General features: G+C 37.0%; 1 protein-coding gene across 3 annotated transcripts in view; it reads right to left on the bottom strand.

Annotated features, from left to right (window-relative positions):
- CSMD3 (CUB and Sushi multiple domains 3) overlaps positions 1–19,225 on the bottom strand; it is a 1,374,620-nt gene that overhangs the window by 489,179 nt on the left and 866,216 nt on the right. For all 3 annotated transcript variants that reach the window (XM_049854130.1, XM_049854131.1, XM_049854132.1), the window contains one exon: positions 18,057–18,251. In XM_049854130.1, the coding sequence (XP_049710087.1) occupies positions 18,057–18,251 (195 nt within the window). The remainder of the gene's footprint in view (positions 1–18,056; positions 18,252–19,225) is intronic.

The raw sequence follows: 19,225 nt of genomic DNA, 5'->3' as shown, positions 1-19,225 counted from the left end.
GCATGTAAAATGGATTGGGGACAGTGCATCTGGAACTGTTGAGATCAGTTAGTAGGTGGTTACAATTATTTGGTCGAGGCATAATTAAATTCTGAAATAAGGCGATGTCAGAGAAAGGCCAAATATGACAGATATTTAGGAGATACACTAAAACAAACAAACATTTACTTGTTATATGGGCAGAACGAGCAAGAAGAAGGTATCTAAACTGGCCCTGGGGCCCCTGGTCTGTATCACAGGATCGATGGTGAGTCCCTTCTTCAAAACACACAAAACAGGAAGAAGTTTTACTTAGAAAGATAATGAGATCCAATGCTGAGCCTGAACTGTCTGTGAAACATCATAAGAAACAATAAAAAATAGAATCTGGAGCTCCTGGATATATGAGGAGTCATTTTCAATATTGGTGGGAGTGAAAGTTTCAATATAGGTAGAAGCTTAGGTGAACGCTTAGAAGAAAAAGAAAGGGCAGTTGAAGATTCAACCCTTTGTTGGGGGAAGAAAGTTTTTAATTAATAAATAGGTATTGACCAATAGCCATTATATGACTACATTGGCACAAAAGCTGGAATGGACTATTTCTGATGGGGTTTTCTTCTGTCATAACTTTATGAATTAGGATAATTCAAGCTGGCAAGATAAATAAATCCATAGATTTCAGTGGCTTAACATAATAGTTTATTTTACTCTCATGTAACAGTATCAAGGGGTGAACCTGTTTACAGAATGAACTTTCTGCCAGTCTCTCAAGACCCAGGATGAGAAATGCTTAGCCATTTTCAACATATGGCTTCCTAGGTTGACTTGGAGGTCATCTCTATTTCAGCTAGCTGGAAAGGAAGCAGAGCAATTCAGATTCCCAGAGCATACTCAAGTAGTTGTAGGGTAGGACCTAGAAATCTGCATTGTTAACAAGCTCCCTCCCCATCCCCATCACTCAGTTCATTTTACTGTGGAAAATCTAAGAAGATGTGGCTAGACTGTAGTTCTGAGATTCTCTTGGATAACCACCCATGTTGCTGTGACCAAGAGATGACTCAGATTTGTTAGTGAAATACAGGATGTTGCCTCTACTCCCCGCTTTTTGTAGCAATAAAAATAGAGTATAAATAATAAATATGAGGTAGACATAGTTCATTTATCCTGTTTCATTTTCTAAGGTCGAGGAAAGTCTGCTATAAATAATTTGAGTTAGAGTGCTGGCTCATTTCTGTTACTTTACGTGAAATGGACAACTTCAAAATACCTAGTGTTTTTTAAGACCTGTATCAGAGTCCGAAGTGCTTCAGATTGTATCCAGATAAAATTCTTTTGAATAAAAGTGCTGAGGAATTCTAGTCTTCCACAGCAGGAGATGCTCTTCTGTCTGAGAAGTGGCTCTTAGGAGCCAGAGTTCTCTGTAGCCAGGTTTTGACTGCAGGAGTTTGGACATGAGTGAATTAAATAAAAAATTAAGGAGGTGCCAATTCTAGCATTCAGTCCAACAGATAGCCTCTCTGTGTCACCGTGCATAATAGAATCTAGATGCCACCTCAGGGACTTACAGTTCTTTTTCTTTCCTTTTTTTAAACTTGTTTTATGGCTATAGATGTGATAAGTAATCACCAGCTTTTTCTAACCTCAGCACACTGGATGATGATTCAAAGGAAATTAAGGGGGGGAAAAGTCAGGTCTGCACACAGAATAAAAAGAGGAAGCCAAAGACAGAGGAATTAAATGGTCAGGATTGCAGAAAAGCCAGTCAAGCACAACTCCACACCTCCTTCTCTTAAGCCTTTCCCTGCCCCCATATCTAACCCCACAGAGATTAGGAGCAAAACCCTGAAGTTTGCCGCTAAATTCGCTTCCTGTACAGAAATCAGTCAGAAGTTTAATACTACTTAAATAAGTAATTAAAAGAGGATTTTTTAAGATGTGAACATGAATGCATGTGTGAGAAAAAACTTTCTTTCTAAAAGAAAAAAAAAAAAAAAAGAACCACAAATAAATTCTGATCTATGCATCCGATTGTTATTTAACTTGCTCCCTCAGAAGAACTCTCTCTAAAGAGAATGCAATGCCTCTGAATGAGAGGGCTTCCCTTTCCTCTGAAGCTAACTGGGATTCAAGAGAAAAGCCCTTATCTTCAAAAAGAAAGTTCATCAGGCATGCAAGTCCAGTCTTGCCTCCAACTAGTTCTCCAGGGACTTCAGTCACATCCTATTCACTCAAGGAATTCTCTCAGATATCCCATTAGGGAGTAGGAAGGAGAATAAGCCAGAGCTGTGCAGGGAATTCTCTGCTGAGGGCAAGGAAGTTCTTGCTTGAGTAAGCATTTTATGGAACAGCCTGAAATTGGTGGAGTAAAAGCAGAAAATGATTTTTTTTTTCTTCTTATTACACCCTCCAAACAAACAGTCAAATCTACCTCTACTTAAAGAACATATTGGTCAAACTCTCTAATTCTCTCATCACTTTCATTAATAAAAACTTAGTCAACTTAAATTTAAAACTGTTACCATTCAAGGTGCATCTTTAAGCAGTGGCCAGAGGAATGTAGAGGACAGCTGTGGGGTGGTGGGGGCTGGGGGGGGTGCTGTGGATGGTGGAGGAGGGCCAAGGCCTGCTAATTTACTCCTCCACTAACTTCAGCACTAAAATTAGATGTCCTTCTCTAGTGATTGTTCACTAAAGGGTCAGTGAAAAAAAGGGAAACCCTCAATGAGATGGCTTGACACAGTAGCCCAAACATACCAACAATCATGAAAACGGTGCAGGACCGGGCAATGTGTTGTTCTGTTATACGTAAGGTCTCCGTGAGTCAGAGTCCACCCCACCGCACCTTTAGAACTTGGAGAGATTTTACCTCTTGCTTCACATCTCCTATCCTCCCTCTTTATTTTAGGTCATTTTTACTGTGGGAAGGTGTCCTTATAATCCTCTCCTGGCTGTTGCTGTTTCCCTCACTAACCTTAACTGGTCACTTGTGCCTTCTATGTGTCAGGCAACAAAAGTGTTTTTTTTTTTTACTCCCATGGGTGGCATAAATAGGGAACTGAAAAAGTAGGATTGATTTCCTTCTTCAGTTTCCTGTCATAGGAGACATACAAACTTTTCTAATCACCTCCCTGCTCTCATCCCTTCCAGGACACCCTATGGTCTCTTATCGTTGGGTTTCCTTCATCTAGTACTTTCTAAGGCCAGGTACCTCTTTGGTATTCATTTGACTCATAGGAAACTCACATCATGACTTGCCAATTTCAGAGATGCATGTGGTAAGTACCTTTCTTTCTTTGCCTACCAGATTATCTGTAGTGAACAATTTCACATTTTTTTCACCACGTTGAAGATTTTGCTTCTAGGTATGGCTGTCATCTCTCTCTCTCAACCCCACAGCGCCTTCCTACAGAGTCATTTTGTTTTCAAATTCATAAACCCTGACAGGGACAGATGACACAGTAAGCAAGGTAAGCATAGACTTATTTGTGCTTGTTTACTGATATGTAATGAACAATTTCACATGGGTTTCACCAAATCAAAGATGACATTATTCACTACAGATGATCTGGTAAGCGTGGTAAATACCATGCTCACCCTGTGTATTGGATAATCTGCCCCTTCTTCTGTATTATTGGAGTTAGTCAGCTTCCCCTCTCTCCAGCATACCATTTTTATCCAAATTTCTTTCCCTTGTTCAATAGGCATAGCAGGTATATCAGTAAATCCACTATATAACAAACATCCATCTGAGGATTCTAGTCCCTCTTTCCCAAAGGCATCTCCATTCTCTATGATAGATTCTCTGGAAGCCCTTCTCCCCAACTTAGTTTGAAGAGGAGACTAGCATCTTCCTCCCTACAGGCAGATGAATGAAAAGCTGAAAAACTTATGTCTCTAACAGTTACAGATAGACAGATAATAGAGAGAAAGAGATAAAGACACACAGCTATTTCTCTCTTACTTTTCTCCCTTACTTTCTTATAGCTGCTTATAAAAATTGGGAGTAGGATAGCTGTGATGATGACTGAGATAGAAGAATCAGTTAGGTCTCACATGACACGCCCTAGAAGGGATTCCTGGGTTCACATTTGTCATAGAGAGGAATATTGATACCTTTTTCTCCTTAGTTGGGGGTCTTATTTGCTAAGCTCAAAGCAACAGGAAAGTTTGACTCTAAACGTTTTCATTCGTGTTTATCTGCTCCTATTGTTTCCCTTGTCAAAGAGGATATGGTAATAATAGTGTTCAAAATTATGAATCTCCACAAGGAGGGAAACTTTCCTTTTGATTAGTCTAACTCAGCATCATAATTAAATTAACAGCTTTAAGCACATAGCATTTATCTGATTCTTTCAATATATTTCACTACATACCTCTTTATCTATTTGGTAGTTCACTGAATCTATTACATCCTAATTATATCCGAGAACATGACCATTTAATACAGAAGGCCAATATTTCTATTTCCATTTTTGCTGAGGAAGGTGGTACTTTAGATACAAGGGGGCATTGCTAACTACTGTGCAAACAGTGTGGGAGTTAGAGATCCAGGTAAAAAGGAAGATGGAAGCGAACAGTGTATATGCATCAAAGCCTTCTGGAACCAAAGGAGAAATTGTTATGAAGCAACTAGTGGGTGGGCACAGGTGAAGTGCACCATTTCAAAATATAAACTACAAACTCCAGTGTCTGCATGGAATCTGGGAGGGAAAGGCAAGGTACTATTCAGATGAAATTCTGCTGGAATCAAGTCATTACAGGGGACAGAGATTCATCACTCTGGCTGCTGTGTTAAAAAGAAAAGTGAATGGGAATGAGGACAGATGAACTGAGTCCAGTCAGGAAGCTATTGAAAGAATCTAGGCCAGACATGATGGTTACTAGGACCTGTATGTCAGTAGCAGAAGTAGTAAGAAGTAGGTTTTGAATACATTTTAAAGATAGAGCTATCTGGTTTTTCCTGATTGATTACATATGGTTTTGTTAGAAAGAAAGGAGTCCAGAATGACTTCAAGAGCTTTGGGCTCAGTTATTAGAGGAATGCAATTGAAGGATGATGGAGAAAGTCTGTGACAGTGGCAGATTTGGGGTGGGGGTGGGAAATCAGGAGAAAAGTTTTCAACAGTTAAGTTTGAAATGTCTATTAAACATCTAAGTGGAGGTGTTGAGTAGGAAGCTGAATATATAAGTCTGGAGTTCAGGATAGAGAATTTAAAGCTGAAAATTGGAAAGATGTCAGCACATAGATGTTATTTAAAACTAGAGACTAGATGTAAATCACCAATAGAATGAATAAGATAGAAGAAAATGTCCAGGGCCTGAGCTCTGGGTCACTCACATGTACGAAGGTCATAGAGATGAGGAGGAACCAGCAAGGGAGACTAAAATGATCCTGAGTAGTATGTTTAGAAAAATGAAATTTAATAAAGTATACAATTTTTGAACTTATTTAATTTTGCCACAAACTAATAATTTTATAGCTTTAAACAATTGGGGGAAAATAGATTTTAAAAAGTAAATGCTAGGTATTTTGGATTTTATAACAAAATAATGAACACATTTTTAACCCAACTCAAATAAATCCTTTTCATCTTTTAATCTGCATGAGTAGAGTTCAGTAGCATTTCTTTTTTTTTTTTAAGATGACATTCACCAATGAATAATAAATTCTTATACCCAGGAAATGTTTCTGTGACTGCAGCAGAGATAGGAGGCTTAATTTATGTCCAACTGTCTTGCTTTTTAAAACAGAAAACTCTGGGTGACTTAGTGCTCACTGTCTGACACCTCATAAGAGAACTTTGTTGTTTTACTCTAAATCTCATGGCACAGTCTCTTTCAAGTCCTTTTGGGGTTCGATGGCTGGTTTATTACCAGCAAATAAAGAAGAAGACATTAATAAAGCAAAAAGCAACTGAAAGTGTAGCTTGAAAAGATATGTCAAAATTTTGCCATCTCTCTTTCTTTTTTTTTTTCTCTTTTTAAACTAAAGCATAATTTCTTATAATTAAGTGGAGAATTTTGTTCGCCAATTTTCAAAGAGACTAAATTTCACCTGAAAACCTTTACAATGAAATGACCTAATATTTCCTAGGGCATAATACAGTGGAGTGGATGTGTTAACCTGAAAGTTATGTATGGAAATGGGGGAGTGAACACATGTGAGAAAGGGAATGGGACAGAGAAAGACAAAAAACAGGAAGGGAGGGAAGAATGGTTTAGTGATGAGTAGACTGTGTGTGTACATTTGGGAAAAGAGAGAGAGAAGGCAGGGAGAAATGATGACAGTGACGATGATGGACGTGGTGGTTCTGTGATTTTTTTATATGTAACGGCTGCCTTGAATGGGGAAGAAGATGGCTCAGGAAATATTTGATGAGTCTTCTGTGTACTGCACTATACAAACCTTTTGCCTCCTAACTTTTAAAAAGAAAAAACAAAGTATAAATTTGCACATTTATCAATGCTCCTTGGATTCACTTTATGGTGTTATTTGTTTGCTTGTATCAACTAGCAAAGATAGACCTCAAGGTGGAAAAAAATTATATTTTAGGGGATACTATCCAAATTCTATGAACTTTGGTATATTTCCAGTCCAGCCTTAACCAATCGTACTATACAATTGAGCCTCATTATCACCTAAATTACTAGCAAAATTGTAGTGGTAAATTATGAAAAAGGACCAGACATGAACTCAATATCACTGCAGAGCTAGAAGGGCATTGTAGAAGCTACTGTAGGATTGAAATGACAGTATAGAGGAAAATGTACAATTCAGAATAGGGTGATCCAGCTATACTCTAGGTGGCAGAAGATCAGACTTAAACAGGGTTATATAAATTCATGAAAAGGAGAAAATCAAGAAATTTCTTTGTGAAATAATTGCCAAATAATTATTATACAAGTAAGTCCAAAGGACATCCAATGTCTTGAGAAATTTTGACTTGAATTTTCAGAAGGGAGAGAGTTTGATGGCCAACATATGGATTTTGTTCAGCTCCATTGGCTTAGGCACATTCTTTAAGGGGTTTGTTGCTGCTGTTGATTTTCAATTAATGCAGCTTTGGGAAACACTAGCCCAAGCCACTTTCATCTAAGATCATGCCTTTTTCTAATGTGCATGAAGCAACGGCATGAGTTATTGGAAGCACTGTTGTCAGTCGTCAATGATCATCATTCTCCTATTGTTTTTATTATTATATTAAAAAAAGGAATATTTGTCTGTAACCATGTCTCTATAAAAGTAGGAAAACAGCTCTCTCTCAGGAGCATAATCTGTTTCATTTAGCCAACCTAATTTATTTCTGTTTGCTTTGTTCCTGTAAACATTTGACATTATGACTCGTAATCTACAGCACTGGGCATTAGGTGCTGCTATTGGTGGACTCGGATCCGTCAAAACTTCCATCTAATGAGAGTCTGTCTCGCCAACCTGGAAGATGTATATATCCTGAGGAAATCGACCTGAGTGCAAATGTTGGGAAGTAATGTTCTGGGTATGTGTCAAGGTCATAGAAAATATTAAATACAAGGTGTCCATGAGAAAGAGGTAGAAAAATGATTAGACAATCAAAAGCACCTGAAAAAAATTCATGGAAATCAACTTATAGCCAATTTACCAAATAATCAGATTTAGTTACAAAGGGGACCCCTGACTTTGGTTAAGCAAATCATTGCTGAGAAAAATAAGTTAATTATGGCTGCACTTAAGGAAGAAGGCCAAGTAATGAGGCTCAGATCATTTGCAGTAGGGACAATGAGGTAGGTACATCTTAATCCCTTGGAATTTAGAGTTGCCCTTCTACCTACGTCTGAATAGGCAGAATACAGGTGAGCAAAGATGAGTGGGTTTCCCAGAACCTCATAGGAAACCTGTCTGAGTGGCTCAAAGATTGTATCTTATAATTTGCCTTCTGGAAAGCTGTACTGGTCATGAAAAAAATTCCAGTGACTAGACATCCTCTGTCATTTCACTGGGTGAGAAAATGACCTCCAGGACTTGAGGATCAAGAATGGCTCCAGCTTAGGGCCTAGCTAGAGCAATTAGGCTAGACAAAGAAATAAAGGGCATCCAGATTGGCAAAGAAGTAAAATTATCTCTATTTGCAGACAACATAATCTTATACGCAGAAAGCCCTAAGGAATCCTCAAGAAAACTACTGAAACTAATAGAAGAGTTCAGCAGAGTATCAGGTTACAAGATAAACATACAAAAATCAGTTGGATTACTCTACACCAACAAAAAGAACATTGAAGAGGAAATCACCAAATCACTACCATTCACAGTAGCCCCCAAGAAGATAAAATACTTAGGAATAAATCTTACCAAAAATGTAAAAGACCTATACAAAGAAAACTACAAGGTACTACTGCAAGAAACCAAAAGAGACCTACTTAAGTGGAAAAACATACCTTGCTCATGGATAGGAAGACTTAACATTGTAAAAATGTCTATTCTACCAAAAGCCTTCTATACATACAATGCACTTCCAATCAAAATTCCAACGATATTTTTTAATGTGATGGAGAAACAAATCACCAACTTCGTATGGAAGGGAAAGAGGCCCTGCATAAGTAAAGCATTACTGAAAAAGAAGAACAAAGTGAGAGGCCTCACTCTACCTGATTTTAGAACACATTATACAGCCACAGTAGTCAAAACAGACTGGTACTGGTACAACAACAGACACATAGACCAATGGAACAGAAATGAGAATCCAGATATAAATCCATCCACATATGAGCAGCTGATATTTGACAAAGGCCCAGTGTCAGTTAATTGGGGAAAAGATAGTCTTTTTAACAAATGGTGCTGGCATAACTGGATATCCATTTGCAAAAAAATGAAATAGGACCCATACCTCAAGCCATGCACAAAAACTAACTCCAAATGGATCAAAGACCTAAACATAAAGTCTAAAATGATAAAGATCATGGAAGAAAAAATAGGGACAATGTTAGGAGCCCTAATACAAGGCATAAACAGAATACAAAAATTACTAAAAGTGATGAAGAAAAACCAGATAACTGGGAGCTCCTAAAAATCAAACACCTATGCTCATCTAAAGACTTCACCAAAAGAGTAAAAAGACCACCTACAGACTGGGAAAAAATTTTCAGCTATGACATCTCTGACCAGTGCCTGATCTCTAAAATCTACAAGATTCTGCTAAAACTCAACCACAAAAACACAAACGACCCAATTAAAAATTGGGCAAAGGATATGAACAGGCACTTCACCAAAGAAGATATTCAGGAGGCTAATAGATACATGAGGAAATGCTCTTGATCATTAGCCATTAGAGAAATGCAAATTAAAGCTACGATGAGATTTCATCTCACTCCAACACAGCTGGCATTAATTCAAAAAAGAATGGCTCCAGCTTTCTTTGCTTGGTTCAGTAAAGGAAATCTAATGACCCACTGTACTCTTGACAAAAAGAATTAGGTAAAAAAAAAAAAAAAAAAAAAGCACCGTCTTATTCACATTGCAGGAAACCCAGATAAACAAAGTTAGCTGGAAAAGAAATTAAATCCAAATGCAACTTTTTCATACTCCTTTCTCCCTTTTTCCAAATTCTGTAGCACATAGGCTGGTAGAAGGGACTTTAAAGAACCTGAATTGGGTGAGCCTGGCAATGCCCTCAGAGTCTCCTGAAAGGAATTTTACTCATACCACAAGAAATTAAAAAAAAAAAAAGCAGGTATGGAGTATGGAAAGAATGAATCTCAAGGGGGCAGATTCTCAGGACAGAATTGAAATTTCTGGGGGCTGAACTTAGTGATTAGTCTTACAGGTGCCAAACAGGGGCCTGGAGCTGTGTAGAAGAGAAAAATAAACAAATGTGGGAGCAGTGGAATCATGAAGGGACTACAGGGCAAGAAAAAGAGAGCTTTTTAAGGAGATGCAATGAGTGGGGAACTGGGAGAAAGAGAGACTAAAGGAGTTTTAGGAAGCTTTCTATGTGGCACACTATAAAAATCTGCGTGTCATCTCATTAAAGGAGTTGTACAATAGCCACAACACCATTATTCACAGTTTTGGGATGTTTCTTTGAAGATCCCATGCAGAGACTGGCCATAGATAGATCCAGTTATATTCAGGCTATAGTCTAAAGCATAGGTGAGGGAGTTATTTCCTTGACTGTTAACTTAAACTTAGTTATCATGACCTTTTGTGGAATTCCAAGTGCAATGACTTCAATGCTCATTATAGTAGTGCATGTATTTTGTTTTTCATGAACAGACTTGTGAGCCTACAAGGCTTTATAAAGTATCTAATCTTTCTTCCTCACAGGGAGATTCGATCAACCCATTCCCAAGAAAGAGGTTCAAATTTTCACAAAGATGGACCAAATTTATCTTTAGTTAATACATTAGTGTTGAACTACAGGTCATTGAATAGAATGAATAACCCAATTCTGTTCAACAATTGTATTTAAGCTATCTGAAATGAATCGAAGTTCAGCTATAGGATCACAGAGCTGCAACATGTTATGTCCTCATTGGTCCCTTTTGGTCTCAACAATTTTTATCTGAGGAATATGGCAGATGAAACGTCCTTCCACTTTTCTCAAAGTTTTTCCACAGCTTTGGGAGTGAAAACTGATTGTCAATATGGCTAAACTTCTAGGCTATTTTGATAGAGAGGTGTGGTTCAATCTTTACATGGGTTGAGATCCTGGTTTTTCTAATTGCAACATTGTATGTACACTTTCCAAGTTCTAATTAAGGCAAATAACTTAGTACTTTTTAATTTTAACATGTAACAACCATATGCATTAGCAACTTTTTATAATATGTTTGAATTTGAAATGTTTTGTGTAAAGAGGCTAAAAGTAAAAGTTATTTCCATTAATCAGAACCTGTAAACATGTACATATATTAAGCTCATCTATGTCAATGGTTAATAGTGAAAAAAAAATAAGGTTTTAGCTGAAGCGGAAACCCTATTTAGTACCCTAAAAGATAATTCTAATTAATAATAAGCAAAAATCTGTCAAATTATGGATTTTTTAGAGAAAAGAGAAGACAGGTTGGGAGAGACTGCAAACATAGTTCTCTGTGTAAATGGGAGTAACTCTGTAGCAGCTTAGGGAATGTTCAGAAAAGGGTATTAAAAAAAAAAAATGTGTGGGGGAGGAGTTTCCTCCTCTAGGCTCAGGCTTTTGTTTTTGGTTTAACTAAGTAAAATTGAGGCAAAACTAAAGGAAATCATTAAGAACCTCAATCAGAGTTTTAGAAAATCAAACCCAATGCAGGTAGTTACATAGATACCGACAGCAATCTGCTTTGTTGGGTGGAAATTGGTGCAAAGTGTGGCTCTGGGATATGACAGGGACCTTGGTGAGTGCCATGGTGAGATTGCTTCCAGCCCACTTAGAATCTGCCTTCTCCAGCTAATTCCAGCCTCATCCTTAGTGATATTTCCACATCTGTGTTCAGATCAAGAAACTGGCAGGGGAGCTAACTGTGTATAACTTCACTCAGACACAGAAGAAATCCTCTCCTTCAGAAAAATAGCATAAAGGTCCTCTTTAGGTTACTTTGAAGGCCTATTGATCTGTGCTAAATTACAGTTGTGAAAATGTTGTCTTATTTTTTAAAGTTGTTGTTCTTGTTGTTAGGTGCCACCATTTCAGTTCTAACAGTGGCCATATGTACAACAGAACAAAATAATGCCCCGTCCTGGACCATCCTCAAGAGCATTTCTATGCTTGAGACCATTGTTACAGACACAGTGTCAATCATCTCGTTGAGGGTCTTCCCCTTTTTCCCTGACCCTCTACTTTACCAGGCAGATGTCCTTCTCCAGGGACTGCTCCCTCCTGATAAGATGTCCAAAGTAAGTAGGACAAGGTCTCCCCATCCTTGCTCCTAAGTAGCATTCTGGCCGCACTTCCTCCAAGACACATTTCTTTGTTTTGCTGGCTGTCCATGGTATAGTCAATATTGGTCACCGACACTATAATTCAAAACATCATTTCTTCTTCCATTTTCTTTATTCATGGTCCAGATTTCGAACACATATGAGGTGATTGAAAACATCATGGCTTGGATCAGGAGCGCCTTAGTCCTCAAAGTAATGTCTTTGATTTTTAATGCTTTAAAGACCTCTCACGCAACAGATTTGCCCAATGAAATATGTCCTTTGATTTCCTGACTGCTGCTTCCATGGATCTGGATTGTGGATCCAAGTAAAATGAAATCCTTGACAATTCAAGTCTTTTTCTCCATTTATCATGATATTGCTTATTGATCCATTTGTGAGGAATTTTGTTTTCTTTGTGTTGAGCTGTAACCCATACTGAAGGCTGTAGTCTTCGATATTCATCAATAAGTGCTTCAAGTCCTCTTCACTTTCAGCAAACAAGGTTATGCCACCTGCATGACGCAGGTTATTAATGTGTCTTCTTTCAATCTTCATACCTTTTTCTTCTTCACACAGTTCAGCTTCTCAGATTATTTGGTCAGCATACCGATTGAATAAGTATGGTGAAAGAAAACAACACTGACACACACCTTTCCTGACTTTCAACCACACAGTATCCCCTTGTTCTGTTTCAATGACTGCCTCTTGACCTGTGTACAGGTTTCTCATGAGCACAATTAAGTATTTGGGAATTCCCTTTCTTCACAATGCTATCCATAATTTGTTATGATCCACACAGTCAAATGTCTTTGCATAGTCAATAAAAGAAATGTACCAATTTTCTTTGTACAGTGATTCTGTGTATTCTTTCCATCTTCTTTTGATGTTTTCTATGTTTTTCAATATTTTGCCCACAGAATCCTTCAATATTGCAACTCAAGGTTTGAATTTTTTCTTCAGTTCTTTCAGCTTGGGAAATGCCAAGCCGGTTTTTATCTTTTGGTTTTCTAACTCCAGGTCTTTGCACATTTCCATTACTATATTTTACTTTGTCTTCTCAAACTCCCCTCTGAAACCTTCAGTTCAGCTCTTTTACTTCATCATTTCTTCTGCTCCCTTTAGCTACTCTATGTTCAAGAGAAAGTTTCAAGTCTTTTCTGACATCTATTTTAGTGCTTTTTTTTTTCTTTTCTGTCTTTTTAACGACCTCTTGCTTTCGTCATGTATGAGGTCATTGATGTCATTCCACAACTTGTCTGGTCTTCTGTCATTAATGTTCAATGTGTCAAATCTACCCTTGAGATAGTCTCTAAATCCACGTGAGAGATATACTCAATAGTATTTTGGCTCTAGTGGACTTGTTCTAATTTTCTTCAACTTCAGCTTGAACTTGAATATGAGCAACTGATGGTCTGTTTCACAATTGGCCCCTGGCCTTGTTCTGGCTGATGATACTGAGCTTCTCGGTCATCTCATTACAAAGACGTAATCTATTTGATTCCTGTGTATTCCACATGAATAGTTATTGTTTATGTTGTTGAAAAAAGGTATTTAAAATGAATTGATCATTGGCCTTGCAAAATTGTATCATGAGATCTTCAGAGTTGTTTCTATCACCAAGGCCATATTTTTGGATTACAGATTCTTTGTTCCCAGCTTTCACATTCCAATTACCAGTAATTATCAATGCATCTTGATTGCATGTTTGATCAATTTCAGACTGCAGATATTGGTAAAAAATCTTCATTGTCTTCATTTTGGTATCAGTGGTTTTCGTGTTAATTTTAATAATAATTATATTAACTGGTCTTCCTTGTAGGTGTGTGAATATTATCCAAATACAGCACTGTACTTCAGAATAGATCTTGAAATGTTCTTTCTGATCATGAATGTGATGCCATTCCTCTTCATCTTGTCTTTCTTGACATAGTAGACCACATGATTATCCAATTCAAAATGCCAATACCAGTCCATTTCAGTTCACTAATGCTTAGGATATCAATCTTTATGTGGTCCATTTAATTTTTGACTACTTCCAATTTCCCTAGATTCATACTTTATACATTCCATGTTCCAATTATTAATGTATGTTTGCAGCCATCTCTTCTCATTTTGAGTCAAGCCACATCAGCAAATGAAGGTCCCCAAAAGTTTTACTCCATCCACATCATTAAAGTCGACAACTACCTTCAGCAGTTGAAATACACCAGCTGCTCCTTGGAAACCCTATGGGGCAGTTCAACTCTGTCCTAGAGGGTCATTATGAGTCAGAATCAACTCGACGGTAATGGGTTTGGTTTGGGTTTTGGTCTACTTTGTGGTGGCAGGTTTTCTCCAGTCTTGAGTGCTTTCCAACCTGAGGGGTTCACCTTCCAGCACTATACCAGACAATGTTCTTTTGCTATTTGTAAGGTTTTCATTGGCCAATTTTTTCAGAAGTAGGCTGCCAGGTCCTACTTCCTAGTCTGCCTTAGACCTGAAGGTCTGCTGAAACCTCTTCACAATGGGTGACCCTACTGGTATTTTAAATACCAGTGGCATAGATTCCAGCATCACAGCATTACACAAGCTACCACAGTAAGACAAACTGACTTGACACATGGGGTTTTAAAAGCTAAAAACCATTCATTCTTCACAGATAGTGAAAAATATCACTGAAATTTCTCTCTCAAAATAAGCAGTGATTCATAAAACTATCTGCATCATTTTTTAACTCCCATGAAGCTCAGCTTCAAGCAGTTTCAAAACCAACACCCAAGTTAGACAAGTGAAGTTTCAACAAGATTGAACAGTTACTGGTAGGTTGTCTCAGTGTCTGTCTTCTGAGACTGAAAATAACTTGCAGTGCAGAACTGGGAGAGCAAGTCATGTCACTTTCCAGTTGAAATAGCTCCCCATCAGCCAGAGGATAACTTTGAAACTACTTAACTTGGTCTGAAAACATGCCATGGATCAGCCTCATCAGGTTGTTCATCATACTTTGTCCTCCTGTCCTCCACTCCAGTCAAACTGAACATGCACTATTCCACCAGAGACAAATTTGTCTCCAATCTCCTTTTTTTTTTTTTTTCTTCAAATAGTAATGTAGCCTTTCCTGAATGACTACTAAGTCTGGGCCATAAACTATATTAAATGAGCAAATAAACTCAGAGGTAATGTATGATGGAAAAATTGAACTTTATTTTTCATTTTTCTCTTTTTATTTCAGACCTTTATTATGCAACTCCATTAAGTTTTGTTTTTTTTTTTTTTTTAAAGCACAATTATTACTATTGCCAAGGTGGCCCTTACTAAGCTCATAACATTTGAGGTTTGGAAAAGAACACTAAAATCATCTAGTTCAGCCTCCTATACTAAAAACTAGAAGTAGGAACAGGGAGGTGCTAATTGAAGAGGTTAATAAAAAAAAAATATAGGAAAGCATAATTGCATGGTCTGGGATTACTTTATAACTGAGTTATTATGAATATACTAAATTCAATGAAACTCAGAATTTATAGGTAATAACCGCACTCTTCCCCCACACGTCTGTCAGAAATTCAAGCCAGATACAGAAGAGGACTTGGAATAAGGGATATCATTGCTGATGTCAGATGGACCCTGGCTGAAAGCAGAGAATACCACAAAGATGTTCATCTCTGTTTAATCGACTATGCAAAGTCATTCGACTTTGTGAATCATAACAAATTAAGCACAACATTGCAAAGAATGGGAATTCCAGAACGCTTAATTGTGCTCATGAGGAAACTATCCTTAGATCAAGAGGCAATCGTTCGAACCGAACAAGTGGCTGCTTTGTGGTTTAAAGTCAGGAAAGATGTGTGTCAGGGCTGTATTCTTTCACCATACTTATTAAATCTGTATGCTGAGCAAATAGTCCAAGAAGCTGGACTATATGAAGAAGAACAGCGCATCATTAAAAACCTGCTTTATGCAGATGACACAACTTTGTTGACTGAAAGTGAAAAGGACTTGAAGCACTTACTGATGAAATCAAAGACTATAGCCTTCAGTACGGATTACACCTTGACATAAAGAAAACCAAATTCTCACCACTAGGCCAATAAGCCACATCATGACAAACAGAGGAAAGATTGAAGTTATCAAAGATTTCATTTTACTTGGATTTACAATCCAGGTTCATGGAAGCAGCGTCAAGAAATCAAACTAATCACTACATTGGGCAAATCTGCTGCAAAAGACCTCTTTAAAGTGTTAAAAAGCAAAGTTGTCACCTTGAAGACCAAGGTATGCCTGACCCAAACCATGGTGTTGCCAATGACCTCATATGCATGCAAAAGCTGAGCAATGGATAAGGAAGATGGAAGAAGAATCGATGTCTTTGAATTATGGTATTGGTGAGGAATATTGAATTCACCATGGACTGCCAAAGAAATGAACAAAACTGTCTCGGAAGAAGTACAGTCAGATTGCTATTTAGAAGGGAGGATGGCAAGACTTCATCTCACATACTTTGGACATATTATCAGGATGGATCAGTCCCCGGAGAAGGACATCATGGTTGGTAAAGTAGAGGGTCAGCAAAAAAGAAGACCTTCAAAGAGATGGATTGACACAGTGGCTCCAACAGTGGGTTCAAGGATGACAACAATCATGAGGATGGTGCGGAACTGGAGAATGTTTTGCTGTGTTGTACATTGGGTTGATATGAGTCTGAACCCATTCAAAGGCACCTAACAACAACAAACAGCCTCATGTTAATGAAGTCTGCTATACTTCTGAAGACATATATGTAAATACTCTCATTGTATCAGCTAGAAATTGAGAAAATAGAAATTTCCATTTTCAGTTTGGACAAAGGCAAGAAGATTATGGTAAAGCAAGAAAAAGAAGGTACTGTTCAAAATTAATTACTTCTTACATGGAGATCTATTAAAGTGTGTTTCCCGGTTCTAGTTCATCTAAAAAACAAACAAACAAAATCAAGTTTGTTGCCACTGAGTCGATTCTGACTCTGGGCAAGCCTATGGGACAGAGTAGAACTGCTTCATAGGGTTTCCAAGATGGATTTGAACTGCTGACCTGTTGGTTAACAGCCAAGCTTTTAACCGTTATGCCATCAGGGCTCCCTAGTTCGTACACTTCTTAGTAAACCATTTATTTCTGTGTTTTTAATAAAATAGTCAGGGAACCTTTGGTATAAAAGTAGAAGGAGAAAAGTAGAATTCTGCATCTTATTCCTCCTATGTCAACTCTAAATACAGGTAGTTCTCTATTTATGGTGGGATTTCATTGTGATGAGTCTGTCCTGAATTGGTTCTGACATAATTTGAATATCTCATTTTTTCCTTTTTAATTATCATTATTACCTTTTGTTATCAGTATCTTTATAAATCCACTCTTTGTTTGTCTTTGGGGGTTGGCATGAGAATGATAACACCAGAAAATTATGCACTGCACCGTTCTATGGAGTATATATTTACTCAGGCACTTCTAAGTTGGGCATTACCTGTAAAACTTACATAAACACACACACATACACACACACAGACATTCTTATATATTTACATTGGTACACTATATGGTTGATATATTTTTCTTTTTAAGTATGTTCACTTTCTAGTTACCAAAATAATTTGGGATTTTATGTGAGTGAATATATACACTGATGTATACTTCCAAACATTGTATATATATTACACACACACACACACACAGACTAATGCACATTCTTGACAAAATCTTATTAGACAAATAAAAATTGAAGAAAAATTAACAAACTATGTTTACAGAAACTCTACATTTTAAACATACGGTTGTTTTAGCATAAATTTATTTATTGACCATAATTAATAATTGTTAGCTCAATTTTGAAAATTAATTCAGTTTATACCATGAATATCTAAAATGCAAAGAAAAATATAAATGAAACCTAGAGAGTAAACTATAATGATAAAGGGTATCAAAAGGAGTTTGCACATGCAATGGATGTTTTCCATTTATTAATGCATTTTTTTTTTTTAATAAAAGCCCTTTGTATAAGAAGCTTTAAAGGTTTCTAAAACATTATTGTAACATGGAAAATTGAAAGTTGAATTAGCTTAACTATACATGTATAATGTGTAATACTAAGTAATATTTTAAGATAAAGATGACAACAGCTCTCTTGATCAACATGCATTTCTAGTTATCACTTTCTGTGTGTGATGATGGAGTTATATTTCCAACTGACTATGGCACTTACCTCCACATTTAGGAATTGGTCCACTCCACATTACTTTTCCATCCATCAGAATACAGGTAATTGTTTCTGTTCCCTGGGTTTTAATAAATCCTTCTTCACAAATAACTGAAATCGAACTTCCTAATTGAAAATTGTCCCCAAACCGCCGTGCATTGATTGGTATTCCAGGATCAGGACACTCATTATGTCCAAATGCTTTAAACATCAAACAAAAACACACAAAAAAACAACATGAGAAAGAGAGAGACCCTTGTGTACTTTGTATCAGAAAAGATGATTTTTAAAAAATGTTATGTTCACTTCTAAAAAATCCTTTTATTTACTTATTGGAAAAAAATGGAAATTCCTTTGATCATATCCGTTCGTCTGTGATGGGTAATAGGAGTTAGTGTTTTAAAATATGAATTACAGTCTAAGGTTACACAAATTCGAAATAGAATTTTTGCTACTTATTTCTAGAGACTATTATGCATAGTTTATGCAAAAATGTCCCATATAACCTGGTCAGAATTCCAGTTAATGTGAATATGAGAAAGTTGACTATATCCCATTGGAAACTTTTTTTGTGATTCAGTCTGTTGAGAATGGTGAACTAGTTTTACTGTATGAATTATAATTGTTTCTATCTAGCATAAAAGTCATACAATATCTTTACAATTTTCTATGACATTTATATTCTGCCATCCAGGAAAAAGGAAGAGAGCTAACTCTTTTGCAATTACCATGTTCTAGGCACTGTAATAGAAGCTTTATGTATGCTGTTATCTAATTTAACATTTAGAGCAGTCCAATGAAGAAAGCGTCCTACCTACTCAAAAGATAAATGTGAGACTCAGTGAAAGTTAAGTAGCCTGCCTCAGCTTATAGTGATAGGACATGACAGGATTGAAATATATCCCCTGGTCTGGCTTGTTTTTCCATGGTATATATACAGCCCATAGATAAATCATATAGCAGAGACAATACCTTTTTGGTTAATATATTTACATACTATTTTTTTTTGAGTATTTAAGCACATAGCAGAAGAGTAATGACAATGTGTTTTTTTGAATTTTCCATAGACTATGTAATTGCATGACCATACAAATTTTTCTTTTTATCCATCTGGATACCGAATATGCACTATAGTTTTTAAAATTAACGTAATGTACCCTAGTTTGGTGAGCAGC

This window comes from Elephas maximus, chromosome 15 (assembly GCF_024166365.1).
Source record: "Elephas maximus indicus isolate mEleMax1 chromosome 15, mEleMax1 primary haplotype, whole genome shotgun sequence".
NCBI classification, from domain to species: Eukaryota; Metazoa; Chordata; class Mammalia; order Proboscidea; family Elephantidae; genus Elephas; species Elephas maximus.
The sequence above is the reverse complement of the archived record's forward strand: the minus strand, read 5'-3'. Positions and strand labels throughout refer to the sequence as shown.